This window comes from Sebastes fasciatus, chromosome 21 (assembly GCF_043250625.1).
Source record: "Sebastes fasciatus isolate fSebFas1 chromosome 21, fSebFas1.pri, whole genome shotgun sequence".
In the NCBI taxonomy this organism is placed as follows: Eukaryota; Metazoa; Chordata; class Actinopteri; order Perciformes; family Sebastidae; genus Sebastes; species Sebastes fasciatus.
In genome coordinates this window covers 25,733,780-25,758,311 of record NC_133815.1, presented here as the reverse complement: position 1 = coordinate 25,758,311, position 24,532 = coordinate 25,733,780, and the positions used below count along the sequence as shown (strand labels likewise).

Genomic DNA, 24,532 nt, shown 5'->3' with positions numbered 1-24,532 from the left:
ATTATCATTAATCCCTCCAAAATACCACATTAAGACACCAAGACCTTGAGAAACACCGTCTTTTTCTAGTTTGATCCATCCATCCTCTGAATGCTCTAGGTCTCTAGTCTGATCCATCCATCTTCTGAATGCTCTAGGTCTCTAGTCTGATCCATCCATCCTCTGAATGCTCTAGGTCTCTAGTTTGATCCATCCATCTTCTGAATGCTCTAGGTCTCTAGTCTGATCCATCCATCCTCTGAATGCTCTAGGTCTCTAGTTTGATCCATCCATCCTCTGAATGCTCTAGGTCTCTAGTTTGATCCATCCATCCTCTGAATGCTCTAGGTCTCTAGTCTGATCCATCCATCCTCTGAACGCTCTAGGTCTCTAGTCTGATCCATCCATCCTCTGAATGCTCTAGGTGACTAGTCTGATCCATCCATCCTCTGAATGCTGTAGGTCTCTAGTTTGTGGCGGTAAAGTTTCATGCCAAATTTAGCCGAGCTATGTAGCATTATTTTAGCTCTTCCCGACAAGCTAGCATGACGTGGTTGGTAACAATGGGTTCCTTAGGATCTAGTTTCATATGATACCAGTATCTTCACTCTAGCTTTAGAACTGAGCCGCTACAACCTCCGAAAGACAGAATAGTGGCCGAGGTATCTATTGCCTTGCATGTCATGAGAGGAATATCGCACGAGTGAAACACAGGAAGAACTCATCTCTTATTTTCTCTACTTCTGATTATCATCACATTATTCTTTTTGGCATTGAATTTAGTGTCCTAGTCTTTGCCGTACTGTGAGCACACCTTCAGTAATGGCTGCGGCCCAGCACTACATGGACTGAGAATTCCCAGGTCATCAGCAGACATTAGGTGATTGATAACAGGCAGCCTGCGTTACACCCATTCAATTGTTTCGATAGGTCATCCATATGCACATTGAACAAAATAGGAGACAAAACACCACCTTGGCGAACACCATTATTTACATGAAACGGGGGGCAGATACAACATTGCTCCATTTAACCTGCATTGTCTGATGTGAATACCAGAAGACTAGTATTCTAGGTATATACTTTGGAACACCTCTGGCAAGCAGTTTCAGGAATCATTTTTCACGATTAACCCAGGGGAGCAACAGCTCCAGCAGGGGACCCCAAACTTCCCTTTCCCGGGCCACATTAACCAGCTCTGACTGGGGGATTCCGAGGCGTTCCCAGGCCAGTGTGGAAATATAATCTCTCCACCTAGTCCTTGGTATTCCCCGTGGCCTCCTCCCACCTGGTCGTGCCTGGAACACCCAGGGGGCATCCTTACCAGATGCCCGAACAACCACAGCTGGCTCCTTTCAACACAAAGTAGTAGCGGCTCTACTCCGAGTCCCTCACTGATGACTGAGCTTCTCACTTTATTTCTAAGGGAGACGCCAGCCACCCTCCTGAGGAAACTCATTTTGGCCGCTTGTATCCACGATCTAGTTCTTTGGGTCATGAGCCAGCCCTCATGACATATGTGAGAGTAGGAACGAAGATTGACCGGTAGATCGAGAGCTTTTCCTTCCGTCTCAGCTCTCTTTTCGTCACAACGGTGCGGTAAAGCGAATGCAATACCCCCCCCCACTGCTCCGACTCCGGCCAATCTCACGTTCCATAGTCCCCTCACTCGCGAACAAGACCCCGGGGTACTTGAACTGAGTGCTGGAGGTCACAGACCGATGATGCCAACAGGACCACATCATCTGCAAAAAGCAGCGATGAGATCCTCAGCACACCGAACTGCAAACCCTCCCCCGTACGACTACGCCTCGATATCCTGTCCATGAATATCACGAACAGGATTGGTGACAAAGAGCAGCCCCGGCGGAGGCCAACCCCCACCGGAAACGAGTCTGATTTACTGACGAGATGGTGAACAGTTTATTACTGTGTAAATAACTTGGTTTGTTCTTTGTTCTTATATGATGACTTTCACATTCATAGAGTGATTTAGTGTCTACTGAAGGCCTGTCAGATTATACAGTTACTACACTGACTGCACAAACTGCTTCACAACTCAAGCTCTGATTGGCCATGCCTTGACAAGGCTGCTGGTTCAATATCACCGCGGTAACAAGCAGGCCACTGAGCCCCCCAACAGTTTATATATTCGTATGTGTGTGTGTATGTATGGGTAAGCCCATGTTTAGCATGCGTTGTTTATTGAACTCCTTCTGTCAGTCTAAATGTCAGAGCGCTAATCCCTGCTCAGGCTCAGTGGATCCAGCAGCATGATGGCATCTGATGGAAAGGTAATATGATGTGCACTTCAAACAGTCTCAGGTTAAATTTACTGTTCATTTATTTATACTGACGTAACGCCTAATAGTTGGTATTACATAATACCTAATAATAACAGAGGCAGCTTGATGCAGTGGCTGTTTGTTCGGTAATTCTCTGCTGGTTATCTGATTCTGCTCTAATGATTTGGAGGCCACTAAACTTATGAGCAATAAAACCATAATGTCCACTTAGATGCAACTCCCCAACTTCCTCCTCTTATTCAGCTGCAGCAGAGAGGAGGAGGAAGACCACGCCAACTGAAAATAGACCATTTATCTCTTTATAATGGTGAGCAGGGCTGCATTCAGACTCATCAGAGACTGCTTACTGCTGCAAATAGTTTAAAGGGGACATATCGTGCTCATTTTCAGGTTCATGTTTGTATCCTGGGTTTCTACTAGAACATGTTTAAATGCTTTAATATTAAAAAAATACATTATTTTCCTCATTCTGTCTGCCTGAATATACCTGTATTCATGCTCTGTCTGAAACGCTCCATTTTAGTGCATTTCAATGGAATTGCATTGCTAGGCAACAGTTTGGGTCCATGTTTACTTCCTGTCAGCTGATGGCATTCACATACACTGCAACAGGAAATAAACTGGGACACATTTAGTATGTTTACGTTTAAAACCGTGTAATGGTCTAAATATTGTAGATTTGTGACATCACAAATGGACAGAAATCCTAATGGCTCATTTACTAAATGAACATCATGCTTTATTGAAGAAGACTTGAAACTAGCGACTAAAACCATAAACTCATGTTTACAATGTTTACTGAGGTAATAAATCAAGTGAGAAGTAGACTCATTTTCTCAGAGACTTCTATACAACCAGAGGAGTCGCCCCCTGCTGGCTGGTAGAGAGAACGCAGGTTTAAGATACTTCTGCTTTGGCTTCACTCCTCAGACCCAGAGGTTGCCTCTCGGTTGATTACAGAATGTGTTGGCAAACAGTTGTTTATTTGTACATCCAGCGGACACAGAGCAACATTAATGTGGAGTCCAGTATGAACTCTACTTTTAGCCCAACATGACGGCGTTCACATCACACACAGTCATTTGATCCATTGATTATAGAAAGATATTGACTAGTGCAGCTTTAAAGAGAGATGTTCAGGTACTCTTCATTCATATTTTTACAGTATGTTCTATCATACTGTGTCTGCTCAGTATTGTTCTGTATGTAGTTTTCTTGTTGAGTTGGCTAGCACACTGTATTAGGCTCTAGATGCTGTTATACGTGGCACCGATCCACATCCACATCAAATATTTAACATTTGCTCTCACTTTGTTGTCCGGGTTTATTTGTCAAATTTAGCACTCCTATCAGAGCAAAGGGCTGACTCAGCAACATTCTTTAAGGCTTAATGTGAAGTCGTAAATAAATGGATAGATAAATGCTGAAATAATGAAATAACCAAAAATAAAGATGACACAGGATAATTTATCTAGTATTCTTCATTTGAAGGGGCTTAATGGGACTTTTTTGTTTAAATTAAATAGTTTAGTGAAGGGTTTTTGCATTTAGTCTTCTTTTTTTTTGCATTTTGCCTTTTTGGAAAGTTGATAGTTGGTTTTAGAGATTCATCGATTAAAGAAATGTCTAGCGCTCTGATAATGTTGCGTTCTTATGTGCGTGCTCTGATTAATATATGTAGTAGGGATGTCAATAATTAACCGTTTGACTGTTAACCAACATTAGGCATTTTAACCGATTAACGCTAACGGTTAAAAGAAATGTTAATAATTAACTCAAAAGCTGAGCGGCTCAGAGGAGCGGCCCGTCTCTTTAAGGAGAAAAGCTGGTCCACCTTAACAGCCCACCTTAAGAGGCGGAGCCGGAGTTGCAGAATACAGGTCTCCGGTCTCTGTCTCTCTTGAGCGGAGTGGAGGAGTTGTAGTTTCATAGCATTTATTCACCGACAAATAAACTGTAGACACACTGCTACACCTACGATCACAGCTAGAACACCACCAACAACCTCACACTCACCGCCAACACACACACACGGTCTGTTGGAAACTCGCTAAGTTACTCAGACTACGTGTGCGGCGGCGAGCACGAAGCCTCCGGCAAATACTAGAGCTGCTAACGTAGCACAAACACACACACTGTTGGAAACTCGCTAAAGTTCCGCCGGGCAGACACACAGCTGACAACCTGCTAAACTAAACTAAATGTGCGGTGGAGACTTTTACTGGGAAAGTGGCTGCATGTCCGCGACACTACACGCAGCATCGTAGCTGCTAAGTTAACGCTCCCGGACGCTGAACTGGAGACTCCCGTCAACCAATATCTGTTGTGCTCCTGCAGCTGGTACACCGCTGCATGGGAGGCACAAATCTTGTCGGTTAACGGTCAATAATCGGTTAACGAGGGTCGGTTATCGGTTAAGAACATTTTTCAAAATGAGCATCCCTAATATGTAGTCTTTGATTTTGAAACCGTAGTCTTATGTTGTTGTTATTTCACCTTTCTGAGGCTATCGCCAAGATGCTGCTCTTGAATTTCCCTCGATATCAATAAAGTATCTATCGATCTATCGATCTATCCCATGGTCCTGCTAGTTTAACTAATAACTTAGTCTACAAGGTGATTTATTCACACACACTAAGGAGATTGATTGAAAGCTTATGAGTTATCTTCATATTTGTATTAGCAGTATTATTAATAGGCTGATATTTATACCAAAATAGGCTATATAATCAGGATTTATTGCGAGAAACCAAGCCATTCTATATAGAATCCGACATTCAGCACTCCCATATAGCCCAAATGGAATGATCCACTGTTTCATAACAATGGAGACACTACAGGCTTCATATGCAGTAGAACTCCCCCAACACCTGGATCACACTTCCATGTGTACAAATTGGAGGAGCTCCCCTTTAACTTGGACTTGTGACTTCATAACTAAAACTTGAGACTTACTGTTGACTGATAATAACCGACATCTGCTGTTTACGCTGGTAAACAGAAAAGCTGACTGTTAGTTTTACTAAACACATGATGTGATGTTTGTCCCAGTAAGTGTTCATTGGTTGGTCTGTGTGTTTCACTGGCAGCTGCAGGATGAGGTGGACGGTCTGGCGGACCGCGTGGAGCAGGCCAACAACGCCTTGAAGGGAGACTGGTCCCGCTGGCAGAGCAGCATGAGGACTGACCTCAAATCAGCCTTTCTATCCACCGCTGAGAAGAATGTGGAGTACTACGAGAAGGTGAGCTCAAGATTGAGACGCTTTATAGATGGAATCACACTGTGAGACTGTAAGGAGACGATGGTATTGATAGAGGAGAGGTTGGTAGTGATAGAGGAGAGGATGGTAGTGATAGAGGAGAGGATGTTATCCATAGAGAGGATGGTATTGATAGAGGAGAGGATGTTATTGATAGAGGAGAGGATGGTATTGATAGAGGAGAGGATGGTATTGATAGAGGAGAGGATGGTATTGATAGAGGAGAGGATGGTATCGATAGAGGAGAGGATGGTATCGATAGAGGAGAGGATGGTATCGATAGAGGAGAGGATGGTATCGATAGAGGAGAGGATGGTATCGATAGAGGAGAGGATGGTATCGATAGAGGAGAGGATGGTATCGATAGAGGAGAGGATGTATCGATAGAGGAGAGGATGGTATCGATAGAGGAGAGGATGGTATCGATAGAGGAGAGGATGGTATTGATAGAGGAGAGGATGGTATCGATAGAGGATGGTATCGATAGAGGAGAGGATGGTATCGATAGAGGATGGTATCGATAGAGGATGGTATCCATAGAGGAGGATGGTATTGATAGAGGATGGTAGTGAGAGAGGATGGTATCGATAGAGGAGAGGATGATATCCATAGAGGAGAGGATGGTATTGATAGAGGAGAGGATGGTATCGATAGAGAGGATGGTATTGATAGAGGAGAGGATGGTATCGATAGAGGATGGTATCCATAGAGGAGAGGGTGGTATTGATAGAGGACGGTAGTGAGAGAGGATGGTATCGATAGAGGAGAGGATGGTATTGATAGAGGAGAGGATGGTATTGATAGAGGAGAGGATGGTAGTGATAGAGGAGAGGATTGTAGTGATAGAGGAGAGGATATCGATAGAGGAGAGGATGGTATCGATAGAAGATGGTATTGATAGAGGAGAGGATGGTATTGATAGAGGAGAGGATGGTATCGATAGAGGATGGTATCGATAGAGGAGAGGATGGTATCGATAAAGGAGAAGATGTTATTGATAGAAGAGAGTATGGTAGTGATAGAGGAGAGGATGGTAGTGATAGAGGAGAGGATGGCATTGATAGAGGAGAGGATGGCATTGATAGAGGAGAGGATGGTATTGATAGAGGAGAGGATGGTATTGATAGAGGAGAGGATGGTATCGATAGAGGAGAGGATGGCATTGATAGAGGAGAGGATGGCATTGATAGAGGAGAGGATGGTATTGATAGAGGAGAGGATGGTAGTGATAGAGGAGAGGATGGCATTGATAGAGGAGAGGATGGCATTGATAGAGGAGAGGATGGCATTGATAGAGGAGAGGATGGTATTGATAGAGGAGAGGATGGTGTTGATAGAGGAGAGGATGGCATCGATAGAGGAGAGTGGAACAGAGAATAAACTGTAGAAGAGACGGTGTGATATCCAGATTAAGGAGCAGCAGAGACGGGAGGGAATTAGCCATTTAAAAAGAACAATGGAGCTCGTTGGAAGCATTACAGCAGGAGGAGAATGAGACCGTGAAGCTGTTCCGTTTACCATCAGTTCCTCTTCTATAGCTTTAGTTAGTCATGCTGGAGTCTAAGCATGCAGTAAAGAACAGAAATATGCTTCCGTTCGCTCTGGTTGTGTTTTGGTGCTGGAGGCTGGAGCTCTGCCAGCAGAGGGTAGCAGCACTTTGCGTTGATTCCTCCTCACACAGCCGGCCTGTGGAAGGGTTGTCAGCTCTTACAGCTGTGGAAGCTCTTATAGGCCTCTTAAAGTCTGCTGATTATCAAAACAACTAATTAGACAATGTGTTAATGTGTCACAATTCCCCCAGAGCCCAAAGTGACCGATTTTAAAAGTCTTCTTTTGTTTGACCAACAGTCCAGAACCCAGAGACATTCAGGCCAGGAAAACAAACAAATACTTTATCTATTAATAGACAAAGAGTTTCACCTCTAGTTCTCAATGCTCCAGCATACAGTTATGTTTTAGAAAACAGTGTGCTTCCAGAAAGAAATGCTTTTCCCAGTTTGATGTGGAAGAAGTTGACTGGCCTACACAGTGACCTGGCCTCAAACCCATAAATAAATAAATAAATACATAAATGCAAAAATGAATTAATGAACTAAAAAATGAATCAAAATAAATACATAAAAGTGAAAATTAAACAGAAGAGTAAATAATTAAGGGAATTTATATCAATATATTTTATCAATTAATTAATGGCTACATATATTTTTGGGATTATTTTTGCTACATGTAACATTTACTTATTTATTGTTTGATTTTTGGCCGGTTCCGTTATGTAAAATGGAGATGTTCTGTATCGACTTTGATACCGTGAGAGGCCAAAATAAGTATTAGTTGGTGTTGCTAAAAAGCATAATTTTCATTCAGGCAACCTTTCTTTCCATTTGGGTAGACGGTGTGTGTGTGTGTGTCCTTGTCTCTTCGCTGTCTCTGTTTGTGTGTGGGGGGGCAGGCCATCTCTCCTGGCCTCTCCCTGCAGCAGCCCTGACTAAACCCCTCATCACCCAGCAACACACCAGCACTGGCGTGTGTGCACATGTGTATATAGAAGCAGCCAAAGGGCATTTGGCTTCTGAATGTGAAAGCATTTCTAATACAGCTGGTGAAACTATTTGTCTAACGTTGATCGTGCCGGATCTATGGATATGGCCATGAACATACAAAACAATACAGACCGATGAGGCTGCTCTCTGATACCACACATACATTTAGCTCTTACTTTAGAAATATCAATGACCCTCAAAGGTTCTAATTTGAGCACTCAGAAGTTAAGAACAGATAATGCATGAATGGCTTCCCTTTTTTTAGATGAATAACATAATAATAGCATTAATAATAATAATAATAATTAAAGCTGCAAGCAGCGATGAACGGGCCCTCGCCCCCGCGGGCACGTCTGGGGAACGCGCACGTCGGGGTACCCGCTGTCGTGGCACGTATATGTCTTCAGGCCAGGAATATTATCAAGCATGAAAAGTTTGGGGCAGCTGGGACTAGGTAAAGGCAAGTAACAACAGCCTCCTGTGTTAAGGCGAACTTTCAAAATTCACGTATGACATCACCGTTCGAGCGATCAAAAAATCCTTCTCAATTTAGTATCACTATAGTTTGAGGGTTATACCACCCAAATTTCACGCGAATCCGATGAAGTCTCTAGGAGTAGTTTGTAAAAGTATGCATGAAATACATAAATTACATGAAAAGCAAAAAATCCAATATGGCCGACTTCCGGGTGGGCGGAGCTAATGAAACCCAATTAGGAATATGTCTGGAATAATGAGCAGGATGTGCATACGTAATTTGGGGAAGATTGGATAATGTATAATCATTTTACAAGAATTTCCTTTTTCCTGTAGGGGGCGCTATGATTTTCACTTTTAATGTCACATATATGTCTTCAGGCCTGGTCTCTTATCCAGCTTGAGTAGTTTGGGGCAGATGGGACTAGGTAAAGTCAAGTAACAACAGCCTTTTGTGTCATGGCGAACAATCAAAATTCCCGTACGACATCATCGTTTGAGTGATCAAAATTTCCTTCGCAATTTAGAATCACAGTAGATCCAGGGTTATACCACCCAAATTTCACGCGTATCCGATGAACTCTCTAGGAGGAGTTCGTAAAAGTATGCATAAAATACATAAATGACATGAAGAACGACAAAATTCAATATGGCCGACTTCCTGAAGGGCGGAGCTAATGAAACCCAATGAGGCATATGTTTCAAATAATGAGTGGGATATGCATACCAAATTTGGGGAAGATTGGACAATGTATAGTCAATTTACACCAACTTCCTGTTTCCTGTAGGGGGCGCTATGACTTTCACTCATAATGGCACATATATGTCTTCAGGCCTGGTCTCTTATCCAGTTTGAGTAGTTTGGGGCAGATGGGACTAGGTAAAGTCAAGTAACAACAGCCTCTCGTGTCATGGCGAACAATCAAAAATCACGTACGACATCACCGTTCGAGCGATCAAACATTCCTTCACCATTAAGAATCACAGTAGATCCAGGGTTATACCTGCCAAATTTTACGCGAATCCGATGAAGTCTCTAGGAGGAGTTCGTAAAAGTATGCATAAAATACATAAATGACATGAAAAACACAAAATTCAATATGGCCGACTTCCGGTTGGGCGGAGCTAATGAAACCCAATTAGGAATATGTTTCAAATAATGAGTGGGATATGCATACCAAGTTTCATGAATATCGGATCAACTTTGACCAAACTACGGCCTTCCACGCGTTAGGGGGCGCTAGAGAGCCCGTTAAACACACTGAACCTAATGGCTGTACATTTACATAAAGTTCACAGGTGTCCATCATATTGCCAACTTTCATGAGTTTTCGAGTACCTCAAGGTAGGTTCCATATCTAAAAGACATATGGGGGCGCTAGAGAGCCAACATGCCACGCCCAAGCAAAATTTCACCACTAAAATAAAGTAATTACGAGTTTGGATGTGCGTGTAAAGTTTCATAATTTTTTGTGCATCCTAAAGTCTTCAAACATGTGTTCGTATATTTTAAAATCACGCAGGAAGTCCAACATGGCTGACTTCCTGTTGGCCGAAAAAATCTAAAAAATATTTAATCCAGGTATGAGGGCGTGAGTTATGACATACTTGAATTTCGTGAAGATCGAAGAAACTTTCTCTGAAAAACTGCCTACATTAGGGGGCGCTATCTCGCCCCCTGGAGACACCCGAGCCGGGTCACTGCAGAACATTGAATTTCCCACCAGTTCTGACGCATATTCCACTTTTGGTGAGTTTTTGGAGATGGCTAAGGTTCCAAAAACCGGAAAAATAATAATAACAATAATCTTTAGAAAAACAATAGGTTTCCTCGCACGAAAATTCGTGCCAGGACGCCGTTGGGTCCTGGCACTTTCGTGCTCGGGCCCTAATAATAATAATAATAATATTGGGAAATAAACACACAAACTATTTCAAAGCATTCAACTACAACAGTGCTTGGAGCTGCAGCCTAAAGCTAGGTTTATGCTCGCCGTACTGAAGTCGGTGCACGCCAGAAAATGACATCATCACGGCTTTCGTGTGGCTTGGTCGTGCACCCCTGAACTGCGCGTCCTGCTGGGCGTGCTGAGGCGCGTGCTGCGGCGCGTGCTGCGGCGCGTGCTGCGGCGCGTGCTGCTGGGCGTGTTGCTGGGCGTGTTGCTGGGCGTGCTGCTGCGCTTCTTGCTGCGCGTGCTGCTGCGCATTTCATTTCAACATGGACGTCTTTGATGTATCCTACCCAAGCCCACAGGAAGAGCGCCGGTCGTTGATCCCAACTTTCGTAGCGGCCAAACGGCGGTACTGCAACTTCCTTGTCCGTCACGTGATGCCATTTGGCCCAAAAAGCCTTTTTCCCATAGACTTCCATTGGGAAAGAGACGTCTGTAACTCAGAGGATCATTTATTTTGAGGTGAATCAACTCCCCAGTATGAACACTCTAATAGCCCTTATTTACATCATTAGGTTTTAATGTTGTAAAACGCACTAATAGCTGAATCCAGAGTTATTTCCTTTCCTCCGTTCATGTAAATGACACCCAGACCGAGGCTGGAGCGCAAGCCGTGACGTTGGGACCCCGTGACCGAGTCATGTGACCGAGCGGACGCTACTGCGCATGTTCCATGTGCCCAAGATCCGGGTACTTTTCCAGGCGGAAGTCGAGCCAATTTGTCTTCATGCTCCACTGAGCAACTTTCATAGGAATGACCGGGGCCCCGCCTCCAACGCTGGATCCTGTTCTCTTAATACATCCATGATCCTACCGCGAGGTCCGACAGTAGTTGTGCCATGACATCATTCTGCATAATAAGTAGCCATGTGCTTCTGTTTGTCTGAGAAACGATGACAGATTGTGACATTTCAAAATGTCTTCTTATGAAGTTGTTATAGGGAAGGTGTTCGCAAACAGTTGCCTAGTTACGCATCTAGTGGTTTCAGAGGATTAGCATTCATTTGTAGTCATGTTTGTGTCTACTTGATGAATATAAGTCCAATATTCACTCTGGTTTAGCTGTTAGGTTGATGAGAGCGATGACAGACTGAAAATGTGCTTTATAGCCAAAAGGTTCTAGTTCTATCGTGTGTAAAGTTGCATGCTTAATGTAGGGTCTGGTAAAGAAAGCTCGGTAGAACTCCCCATGGTCAACTGTATTACTATAATGCCTTTTTGCTGGTCCTGTTTGCCATTCGTTCCTCTGTGAATAGATGTGTGTGTGTGTGAGTAGTAAAGTCAGTACTCAGTGATTCCTGATTATCTGACAGCTTCTTGGAACCAGACTCTTGTCTTTCCAAGTCTATTGTCACTCCTTTTGTTACTGCCAACCAGTGCAGACTGTTAATCAATCCAGCCTTTAAAGAGAGACAGAAAGAAAGAAAAACACAAAGTACAGAGTCCATATCGATGGCAGTTAGAACCCATTATTTACGCAGGCAAAACAACTTCGGCTAGTTGGACACAAAGAATGTTCCATGACTCAGATTATTAGATGTTTGTACGGCCAAGTCAGTACATCAATATGACACAGCTCAGCCACACAAGACATCGATTAAGCAGCAGTGGCCTCTCCAAGAGAACTGCTCTGTCACTGGGGAAAGTGATATCGGTGCATCCCTAATAGAAACACAGAGGTTCTGTAAAACTAGGGTCAGATTGACTGGTTCTACTGGGCATGTCTCTGGTGTGGATGTGTTTGAACCAGGGCAGTGCTAATACAGAGCATGACTGCTCAGACGAGCTCTTTTTGTAAAATATGCTGGTGAAGTATAACATCAGTGCATGGAGGATGATTTCATACCTTGTCCAGAGCAGGGTTCTACCAGATTAAGGCACTGAATAGACTCTTCTTTGACGGGTGGTCGGAGAGAATCCTTTACTGTGGTATCATTCCATTGTGAATACCCTAAAATCCCATGCTGTTTTGCCCCAACATCTTGTCTGTGAAATCAAATTCCAAGCCCTATTCGGGCAGGATTTACTTCTGTACGGTTGGTAGGATGATTTTAATATTGCATATTCAGTGATTTCATCCAGAGCATGTGTGTGTGTGTGTGTGTGTGTGTGTGTGTGTGTGTGTGTGTGTGTGTGTGTGTGTGTGTGTCGGTGGTGTTCCACCTCCTTCCACTAGTATTAATTACAGCCGCAAATACCTGCTGGGTTTTGGCACACTTGTGGATCCTCTGAGAATTTATTCCATCTGGATAATACCTGGTGTTTCCAAATGTATTCCGAAGTTTTGCATATGAAAAGCTGCATTTCCTTTTATTGAGTTCTTATCAACTCAGTTTGAGTTATGTGGGGTGTAATGAAATGGATATAGACATTTCCAGTCATGTCGGGATGAAAAACCCAGAATCCTTTAGAGCCAGACTAAGACGTTGTCAATATGAAGACAATCTTCTATCACAGAATGCGTCATTATATATCCCAACATTGGTATACGGTATATTAAAATGTAATGTAATGGTTGGTCAGATACCAGTTGCAATGAATTTCAAATGCATTCAGGCCTTCTATTCCCCTGACATCCCGTAGCACACAGTGAGCAAACACTAACTCTCTACTGAGAGGGATCCCAAAGGTGTGAGATCACTCTGCTGTGTGCTCCTATTGTTATTCAGGTGCAGGTGTGGGCCACTGTAGCCACGGGGCCTGTGAATGATTTATTGGGAGTGGAGCACAGAAAGGAGGCCCATAAGGGTCTAATAAGACACCTGCACCTGGGAGGGTTTCATACCACCTAGCTGGGGTGGAGGGGGAAGACAAGAGGGAGGAGGAATGTGAGGGAAGAAGGTGACACGAAGAGCACAAAGAAGGCAGAGTGAGTGAGGAGTGTTGGGAAGGGTAGAGGAGACTGAAGAGGAGACAAGAGACTCAAAGATGCAACGTTCAAGAGGACATTTTAATAGGAATTCTTCCCTATTTTCTGTCATTTTTATAAACTAATCTTTGTGAGATTAATCAGCAAAAATAGTTACAGGATCATGAACATTTGCAGCACTTCTGTCAACGAAGAACTTCAGTCATCTTCAGACATCTTGAGGGATTTAGACATTTTTCACTGCTTGAACAGCACCATCACTTTTTACTGTCAGGTCCTTCTGACAGTTATTCCCCTCTGACATGCATGCACCATTAACACACAGTGACAGAGGAGCAGCCAGGGAGGACGAGAGGGAAAGTGGGTGATGAGACAAACTTACTCTTACCTCACACGACCATTTTCTCTTTTGTTGTTGTTGCTTTGGCTCTGTACCTCAGCACATAGTGGTTTATTGAAAAGTCATTACTCCACTATCAACGGCTTCACCCAAAGTAGGGATGCACCGATACCACTTTTTTTCAGACCGAGTACAAGTACTTACATTTGGGTACTCGCCGATACCGAGTGCCGATACAAGTACTTCTCTGTGCGAAAAGACCCTCGTTAACAGCCAGCTGGAGGGTGTGAGCGACACACAGCAGGCTGGGGAGTCCCGCATACGAGGCGGTGTGCCGCGACAGGCTCTTCGGACCTCGCCGACACCGTGGACAAAGAGCTCGCTGCGCCCTCTCTCCCCGCCGGGGACGGCCCCCTGCTCCCGGTGCGACTGTCGACCGGGACTGAGGACCTTTCAAAACAATGCACCATGCCAACCGCTATTTTACAGCGGACTTTACACCTACTAGGGGCTAGGTGTAAGATTTAAGTTGTAACTTATGCATACGTCGGAACTTTTTCAGCTGATGCAACCATTAAAATGTTAGTGCTCGTAAACTCCAATTTAAGTTAGAAATTACGCTCAAGCTAGGCTACGTTTAAACTGGTGAAACTCAGCGTTGCATGGTAAGCAGCCGTTCCTGGACACCTGTGTTCATGTGAAGGTTGAAAGGAGCTCACAGCAGTCGTGTTTCCATCCAACTGTCAAGCAAACTTTTGAATCGTCGCAAAAAAGAAATGCGAATTAGGCACATTTCTATTAACTGGTTTGGAGCGAAGCAGACGGTTTACAAGCTCATCTTAAAGCAATGAAAAGCAAAATCATCGTCAGACGATAGCCGACGGGTTCCCAGACTGCGTTCCAGCCAGTGTGTTCCGCCTCTTGTGCTCTCCACACGGACTGTTTACCTGCATTCAACCAAAGCCTGCTTGAACGTGATTGGTCGGTACTACTCAGACGACAAACAGAACTTTGCATTGCCTACAGATTAGGGATGTTCATAATTAACCGTTTAACCGTTAACCGACATTAAGCATTTTAACCAATTTAACGCTATCGCTTAAAGGAAATATTTATAATTTATTGAAAAGCTGAGCGGCTCGTCACTTTAAGGAGAAAAGCTGGTCCACCTTAACAGCCCACCTTAAGAGGCAGAGCCGGAGTTGCAGGATACAGGAAGTCGGCTCCGGTCTCTCCGGCTCGCTTGAGCGGAGCGGAGGAGTTGTAGTTTCATAGCATTTATTCAGCCACAAATAAACTGTACACACACTGCTACACCTACGATCACAGCTAGAACGCCACCAACAACCTCACACTCACCGCCACTTTTACTGGGAAAGCGGCTGCATGTCCGCGACACTACACGCAGCATCATAGCTGCTAAGTTAACGCTTAACGGTTAATAATCGGTTAACGAGGGTCAGTTATCGGTTAAGAATATGTTTCAAAATGAGCATCCCTACTACGGATTCTACAGATGGATGCAGAGTCTGTTTCTACAGATGTCCGTCCTGTCTGTGGTCTTTCTGCCCCTCAGAATCAGTAGTCAGTGTGTTTTGATCTCCACCCAGCGTGAGTGGCTTCATGGGGTGGATGGCTGCTCTGTGCTCACGGGGAGATCCGATGATTCAGCGGAGACAAAAGGGCGACCCGGGATTTACAAGAGAAACCGTGTGAAAGGAAGCCTAGTGAGCTGTTTAAACTCTGCATGAACGCCCCGAAGGGGTTAGCATCTAGTTCACATCTGACCTTAGAGTACCTTTAGACCTCTGCATATCCACACACACAGTATACTGCCCTTCTGCTTCCCAGTGTTGGACCATATAGATGAGATGGCTGCAGACAGGACGGATACACAGTCGGCTTCATTCACAAACAGTCCGTACGCACACATCCGGGCTCAAACCGTCTGTACGAATGTTTTACGCACAAATCCAGGATTCATCGATATGTTCTCACCTGAATTTGTTCTTACTCTGCGAAACAAATGTAGAAGTGGCTCAGACTATGCACACGCACAACTGATGAAGGCCTGGCCGGCTGTCTTCATGCTACACACACCTTTTAACCGAATGCATCTCATATTAAACCCACATTCATTAAGAATGGCTTTAATAGAAAGCAATGTTTGAAACCGTTCATTTACTAACGCATCGGCAAAATGTGTTCATCATCAATTCAAAATTAGAATATATTATATATTTTGAAACTTCTATTGAGTTTTTTGAGTGAATATTTCAAATGTCTGTTGTCATATTTTATAATGCCATCACCCTAAAACAACATTGGTCTGGGTGAAAGTGCTAGCTGGATGTCATCACGTTCACCCTCATTTATTACGGCGGGTCTCTCATCTTGGGCCGATCCTCCTCCTCCTCCTCCTCCTCCACCTGCTTCCTTCTTCTTCTTCTGTTATTCTTTTTTCGCATCAACTTTAATATCGAACCATTTTTTTTTTTTTACCTGAGCCACAGTCCGTCTCTCAGGGGACATAACATTCATTCACCACCTCGGTTATTGCAGCCCCAGAATCGACACTATTGTCTCAATTTCTTCAGGAGTTTTTTTTTTTTTTTTGCTTCTCTCTTTTACAACAACTTCACTTCCTTCTCTGTGATAAACCTCCAGACAAAATTACTTTCTTATACAGAGAAACGGGGGCGTGACAGTATGCTGATTGCAAATAGCGGGCAGGGTTCTGATTCATTAACATACGCACAGGGGTAAGAACAAATTTGGTAGCGCGCATGTGTCATGAATCTGACGGTAATGTTGCATGTGCATATATTTTGTGTGCAAAGTAAGAACATTTGTATTAGTGAATAAGGCCCATTGGTGGGAAAACCATGATAATACTGAACATAAGAGGGATACTGTAGTGTGTAATTTGTCAGTTTTTCATAAGGGATGATTGGTTAATTGATTAACTGAATTTCAAATAATTCACTTAATTGTTGAAGTCATTTATCAACCAAACATTTCATGGTTTCAGCTTGTCCAATGTGAGGATTGAGAAACTGAATATTTTTGGCTTTTGTATTATTGATCATAGAACAAGACATTTGAAGACGTCACCTTGGACTCTACTGATGGTCATTTTCTGGTATTTCTAGAGCGCTACAGGAAGGAGTCATGAAACCCAGAAATGAGTTCGCATTTTAGCACTTCCTGTTCCCTCATCTGGAAGTCAATGTGTTTCTTGAATGTGTTTTTTAGTAGGGCTGTCTATCGATTAAAAGATTTAATAGTATCTTAATCACACATTTTATTTTAACAGTTCAAAATGTACCTTAGTGGTACACTACATACTGGAGAGGCGATTACCTGCATTTCATGTTTGGATGTGACAAACCTGCTCAGTGCTTGAGATCTTGTATGTGTAGTGTCAGGAATGATAACCCTCTCAGTACGGTGTATTAAACCGACCTGGGATCAGATGACTGTGTGGGCGGAGCAGAATGAGGATATTTTGCAGTTCTATTAGTACGTCTACATGCAGTCTGCATAACAATATTGTCTAGTAGACATTTCCATTGCCACTCTGTTGCCAGGGCAACAGCTTTGATCCAAGTTTACTTCCTGGCAGCTAATGCATAAACAAACATGGCAACAGGAAATAGAAAGGGGCCCATTTAGGATGTTTACACCGATCAGCCGTAACATTCAGACCACTGACAGGTGAAGTGAATAACATTGATTATCTGGTTACCATGGCACCTGGCAGTGGGGGGGATATATTAGACAGCAAGTGAACATTTTGAACTTTGTGTTGGAAGCAGAAAACATGGGCCAGCGTAAGGATGCTAGGGACTTTGACGAGGGCCAAATAGTAGGACCTATAATAGATTGAATAAACTGGACCTACCAAAAGTGGTCCAAGGACGGAGAACCGGTGAACCGGCGACAGGGTCAGACCCGAAGCTCATTGATGCACATGGGGAGCGAAGGCTGGCCCGTGTTGTCTGATCCAATAGAAGAGCTACTGGAGCTCAAACTGCTGAACAAGTTAATGCTGGTTCTAATAGAAAGGTGTCAGAACACACAGTGAGGAGCAGTTTGTTGCGTATGGGGACCGGTCAGGGTGACCACGATGACCCGTCTCCGCCGCCAAAAGCGCCTACAATGGGCACGTGAGCATCAGAACTGGACCACAGAGCGATGGAAGAAGGTGGCCCGGTCTGATGAATCACGTTTTCTTTTACATCATGTGGATGGCAACGAGTTGGAGGTGTTGACTCGGCCTCCAAATTCTCCAGATCTCGATCCAAGGAGCATCTGTGGGATGTTAACATCAGAAAATGTTCAACACATAACCAATAATCAGCAGTCATAAAGCTGATATTAATGCTTGATTGATTAAATTGATTAAGTGCCTACACATGTGATGTCATGGCTTGTCAGGTTGTGGCTCATTAGTACGAATTAAGTTGAAAACACAGAGGAAGAACACGCCATGCTTGTTTTCATGTATCAAATTCAAACATAAGTCCAGTTCAACCAGGACAGAGCCAGAATATGATTCACATGAATTAGTGAAGTATATGAGAGAGAGTAACTGATTGAAGTTTCCCAAACACGATGAAGCTTGTGTTCCCAAATCCAGCAGTGATTGCAGATGATCATCATTGAGATGCAGCTCTGTGATGAGCTGAGTGCTCTGCCTTCACCATAAATTTGCAGAGACGGAGTCTTGTCAGTGTTGCCATGGTTACCTCATAGCAACAGGGACTGCTTGGGGGACTGATATAAATATAAGGATGGAGCTTATATTTCAGGATTCATTTGACCGTCTTCATAGAATTGGACTAGCTGGTTGAAGGGCGATGCTGGTATGTTTGGACTGAACGTGTCAACAGTATAGTGCAGAATGAGCATTTTGGAGCCAAACAGAGACGAGTACCTCTCAAAATTATGAGATGGAAAATCCCCCGATTCAACAAATATACAATCATGGCACACTAAAACCAATGGTAGCCGGATTACACTTGAAAGTTTAGGATTTGACAGCTTTTCTATTAACCTCCTGCCACCCTCGGTGCTTCCACTAACAGTTTAATGTATCGTTCTAACTATCTACATAAGGTTTAAAGGTCCCATATTGTAAAAAATAAGATTTTCATGTCTTTTATATTATAAAGCAGGTTTAAGTGCTTTATAAATACTGTGAAAGTATTGAAGCACTCAATATACAGAGAAATACACACAGCCCCTATTCAGAAACTGTGCGCTTGAAACAAGTCGTTAGGATTTCTGTCCATTTGTGATGTCACAAATATACAATATTTAGACCATTACACGGTTTTCAACGAAAACATTATAAATGTGGCCCAGTTTATTCCTGGTTGCAGTTTATGTGAATGTCATCAGCTGACAGGAAGTACACATGGACCCAAACTGTTGCCATGCAACGTAATTTTTTTGCAATTCCGTTGAAATGCACTAAAACGGAGCATTTCAGACAGAGGGTGAATACAGGTATATTCAGGCAGACAGCATGCGGAAAATAAAGTTTTTTTTTAACATTACAGGATATAAACATGTTCTAGTAGAAACCCAAAATACAAGTATGAACCTGAAAATGAGCACAATATGGGACCTTTAAGAGTTTCTTGTTAACATGATGTTTAAGAAATCCTCTTACTGGAGGAAGCCCACTGTAACCTAGTTACTGGAGTGCATGTAAACACACTGCATGTCTTCCTCTTCTCTGCATTTCCTAGTGGTTTGCTGCATTTCTGCTTCAACGACGGTGTTGATCGGTGGAATAGTGTGAAACCACCGGTAGCAATGTACTTCACATTACCTGACCTCAAGATATGTGAATGAAAATGGCTTGTTTGGCTGCAGTTTGCCATGTTATGATTGGAGCATATTGTTTTATGCTAAATGCAGTACCTGTGAGGGTTTCTGGACAATATCTGTCATTGTTTTGTGTTGTTCATTGATTTCCAATAATACATATATATATATATATATATATATATATATATATATATATTTGCATAAAGCAGCATATTTGTCCACTCCCATGTTGATAAGAGTATTAAATACTTGACAAATCTCCCTTTAAGGTTAATTTTGAACAGAAAAAAAAATGTGTGATTAAATATTTGAATTGACTGACAGCCCTAATTTTTGAATACATAAGGAACTCCACTGGGAAACTACAGAATGATAAAATAATAATAATAATAATAATAATAATAATAATGGACCTGCCCTTTAAGCTCATTCTTCATTGAACTACTTTTCATGTGAACAACCAAGTACAACATTATACAATGAGGACAACATCATAAATGCCTCTGAGGAGAGACAGTGTGATAGCGTGCTGCGTTTTCCTGTTAGTATGATTCACTGTGTTGAGACTACGAAGACAAAAAGAAGAGACGCAAAAGACAAAGTTGTTGCAGAGAGGTCAGGGAGGTCAGAGAGGTCAGGGAGGTCATGCTGCAGTCTGAAGTCTGAAGCATATTCAGCTCCATAGTGGGAGCCGCTCTGTGAGTCTGTAACGGACACAAAGCTACACCGTACATACAGCAGTAGGCCTTGATTTCAACTAGATGTACATGGATCACCACATCTATTCAGTTTGTGTGTGAGTGTGTGTAAGAGAGGTGGCCGTGTGGCCTCGTGCCATCTGTGTGTGTTTGTCCTGATTCTCAGTGTTTACCTGTTCAGCTCCAGTGGAGCCTGGAGGATCGCTGTCAGCTGTTCAGGCCTCTGCCTTCCTAATGAACCCTGTAATTACAGCTGGATCGGTCTGCTACACCCTGTCTGTGTCTGTGTGTGTATGTGTGTGTATGTGCGTGCTGCAGTGTCTTGGTGCATTTCATCAATAGATGCATGTATTTAGTGTTCAATGTGTCTGCTCCTGTGTATTCTACAGTGTATACTGTACATGTGGTGATTTAAACCAGAGCTCATGTCTGCTCAGTTAAAATGTGTTTTATTGATTTTCATAATGCATCGAGGCCAGTTAACCTACTATACTATTATAAACACTTTATTACAACTTGGGTTTCATTTACATAGTTTTGTCCAACATTCAACCCGACTCGTGGGTACCCATAGAACCCATTTACATTCACATATCTGGAGGTCAGAGGTCAAGGGACCCCTTTGAAAATGGCCATGACAGTTTTTCCTCGCCAACATTTAGAGCAAGTTTGGAGCGTTAATTAACCTCCTACGTTACAAGCTAGCATGACATGCTTGGTACCGATGGATTCATCAGGTTTTTCCAGTTTCATGTGATACCAGTATCTTCACTCTTTAAAACTGAGCCGCTACAACCTAAAAATCACAATTTGAGTTAATGCGTTAAAGAAATTAGTGGCGTTGAAACGCATCAGCGTTAACACGTTAACTTTGACAGCCCTATTAGGTATGTTTTCTTTAGTCCGTAATCACCTGAAGATAAGAATGGTGTATTCCTCATCTCAGAATGAGGGGGGGGGTGCTGTTGGCTGTTGGCTGTTGGCTGTTGGCTGTTGGCTGTTAAATGGAGGTTGTGAATTACTGCCGCCTCCAGACAAACTGCTATTACCTGTGAAAACCTGACGGTGCTTTATTGATGCGTGCTGACGGAGTGGAACCCCGGTTCATAGATGAGCTTTTGAGTGTGTGCCTGTCATTTTCACTTTCTGGTTGCATGGCTTCCTGCCTCTGCTATCTAGATAACTGCTTTTAGTCTTCTACCACACACACACACACACACACACACACACACACACACACACATATCCACAATGGGACTCTCTCCGTGGTTCTGTCGGTGCAATAATGTGCCTTCACTGATGAGATGGCGAGGGAGTCAGAGGCAGAGAGGGAGAGAAAGAGGAGAGAGAGGCTTGGGAGAGCTTTTCAGACACTGACAGACCACGGCTATATATCTGAGGATGACAAACATGATGCTAACAGTGGAACAGTAGTAAAGAAAAGTATGGATTATGATGCAAATAATAACCGTGATGATTCTCAATTTTGAAAACTTATTTTCATCTTCGCCTAAAATGTGATAATGTGATGAGACAACATATAATAAATGAATATGAACAAGGTCCATAAGCATCAGCCACCTGTAGGATGGTGAATATGAAGCAGTTTATTTAAATGGATTCAATACATAGAAGATGGGGCACTATTTTCAGGCTCTTACTCCAGTGCACTTTGTGCCAAACCTTTCACTCGTGATTTTTAGCTCACTTAAAGCGGCAGTAGGCAGAATGTTTTTGGCATCATTGGGCAAAAACTCTATAACGATACTTACGATACCTGGGTGCCAATTCAATATGTATTGCGATTCTACAAGGTTTTTTCGATCTGATATGACGATTTATTGGGTTTTTTTGTAAACTTTTTTATCACTAGACCATGGGGAAAAAGTGGAATCATACACTTCTAGGGACTTTTACTTTGAAAAAAAAATAAAATGAATCCAGTAAGAATGTTTGATTTTCAGCATGTATGTAGTCAGAGATGTCCTGAAGTCAAATATATCAGGATCATTGTCAGGAATTATTTATTACATTTTTTATCCAACAACCCAAAAATCAAAGAATAAAGACTTTTCCCTCACAGATTAGTGGTATTTTCTTTTTCATTTATAAGAGACATTTAATATTTTTTTATACTTCTGGTGAATATAATCCAATCAATCTTATTACCATAGATGTATTTTGTATAAACAGTTCCCTTTGTTAACACCTTATTTTGAAAAGCGGACGTAGTCCCACGTGTCTACTTCCTCTAACTTCTCCAAGGTGGTCTCTAGCTCTCCCCTCAGCTCCGTTCTCTTTATCCATCCATGGTCAGCTCCATCGGGGCCGTTTCAATGCAGAGAACATAAATGTCAGTATCTGGGTGCTCTACAGTTGTAGCGTCGGCCCATTTGACCACGGAGATGAGAGCGACGGCCGACTCTTACCGCCACGTTACGGCGATACGATAACGTTTCCTGTCCGTGACAGAGTTAGCATGCAGCTTTAGCCGTGATGTCTAGCTCTGCTTTTTCTGTCAATGTGTGAAACCCAAAGTGTTTCCATCCTTTACTGGATGTGTAGTGTTTACCACGCTGGATTTAACATGGGAGGGTGCAGGTCGTATCCAGGCTGACCCTCCGACGTTTTATACCTTCTGTGGTTTGTTTTGGTTGACGGATACGGAACGGATATGACGTCACGTTACTCAGATTACAACAATAAAAGCAGTAACTTCCTTCTACCTCCACATAAATTCAAAATGACGCAAATATATTGATTCTGGCATTAAAAAAATCTGTTTCAAAACTGTAAAAAAAAAAAAAAGTCCATAGGGTTTCAAAGGTTTTTTCTCCTTGGTGAGAGTGAAGGCCTCAGAATGCTTCAAACTAAATAGGTTGTACATGTCGTCAGAACATGTTTAAGACCAATAGTTTCAGAACTTTTCGGATGTCAACGTAGTCTGAAAGTGTTTTTTGGACAACTGATGAGCACTTCATCTCGCGCACACTGCAGACTTTAAAGGAAACCACCAGAACCTCCAGTATATAATGATGAAGATGATGATGATGATGGTGGTGCGTCTTCTCTTCCAGTGCCTGGCTGTGTGGGAGTCCTTCCTCCTGTCTCAGAGAGTGGAGCCCAGCGAGCAGACCGACGGGGACGACGCCTCTTAAAGTGTGGAGACGGTGGAAACGTCTTCCCAGAGGACTCTGTTGTCTCTCCAACGCGTCCAAATAAAGACTCTGAACCGACCTCCTCTTATGCAAAAACACGCATCATGTACGAAAACAAGCCCGCTCTGCCTCTCTGCCTCTCTGTCTCTCTCTCTCTCTCTCTCTCTCTCTCTTTCTGTCTGTCTGGCCAAAGAAGTTAATCCCAGCCCACCATTCCAGTGATGACTGTGCATCACAAAGAACCAACACTGTGATCCAAATATCCACATTCTGGTGTTTACACTCCTCCGTGTGCGTTGCCAAAAGTTAAAAGCTGCCTCTTCTGGCTCCACTCTGCTGCTTTGTTGTGCATTATGTTTGGTAGATACAGTAACTGTACTCTATGTAGATGATAGAGGGACATTTACATACTTCCCTTCATCATGGCTGAAGAACAGCAGCGTCCCGTTGACCAAAATTAATAATGCAACCAGGTGGCCCTCTTCACGCCATTAGTTGGAATGTTCCAACTTTACCATCCGGAAGTTAAACGCATACGACAAAATAAGAGTGGTAAACTCTCGTGCCAAGGTCCATGATGTCTAAATCATCTCTCGTCTCGCACAATATAAGTCCCCAACGCTAGCTAGCTGGCTAACATAGCTATGTCCCACGCACAAATGTGACCTTATCTGACCTGATGTGTTTCATCCAGCGACTCCTGGCCTTTTTATCAGCTGGGAAGAGAATTGTGGGATGGCGTTATCTCATTTGGTAAAGGATGGTCCAGTGTATCCTCTGCTAAAGGAGATGAGAAAGGAAACATTAAAGCACCTTTCCTTTGCATTTAGAGATTTGGACCAGCTGTCATCATGACTGCCACCATGGAAGTATAGAGAGAACTGGATCAAGCGTCGGAGGCTCCCGTTCATTCCTTTGAGAGTTGCTCAGTGGAGCGTGAAGCCAAAACGGCTCGAGTGCTAAAGCACCCGACGTACACGTCTCTTTCCCAATTTAAGTCAACAGGGAAAAGTCTTTTTGGGCCCGATGGCATCAGGTGACGGACACGGAAGGTGTAGTACCGCCGGTTGACCGCTACAAACATTTGCTTCAAAGCCCGGCACTCTTCCTGG

General features: G+C 43.2%; 1 protein-coding gene across 2 annotated transcripts in view; it reads left to right on the top strand.

The window, feature by feature from the left end:
• The window catches only part of snx7 (sorting nexin 7), a 54,214-nt gene that overhangs the window by 28,175 nt on the left and 1,507 nt on the right, over window positions 1-24,532 (top strand). Inside the window, exons 8-9 of one of the 2 annotated variants that reach the window (XM_074622046.1) lie at window positions 5,375-5,527; window positions 23,340-24,532. The exon at window positions 23,340-24,532 is cut by the window's right edge and continues 1,507 nt beyond it. In XM_074622046.1, the coding sequence (XP_074478147.1) occupies window positions 5,375-5,527; window positions 23,340-23,420 (234 nt within the window). In that variant the 3' untranslated portion in view covers window positions 23,421-24,532. The remainder of the gene's footprint in view (window positions 1-5,374; window positions 5,528-23,339) is intronic. The other variant, XM_074622047.1, reaches the window with a different exon arrangement.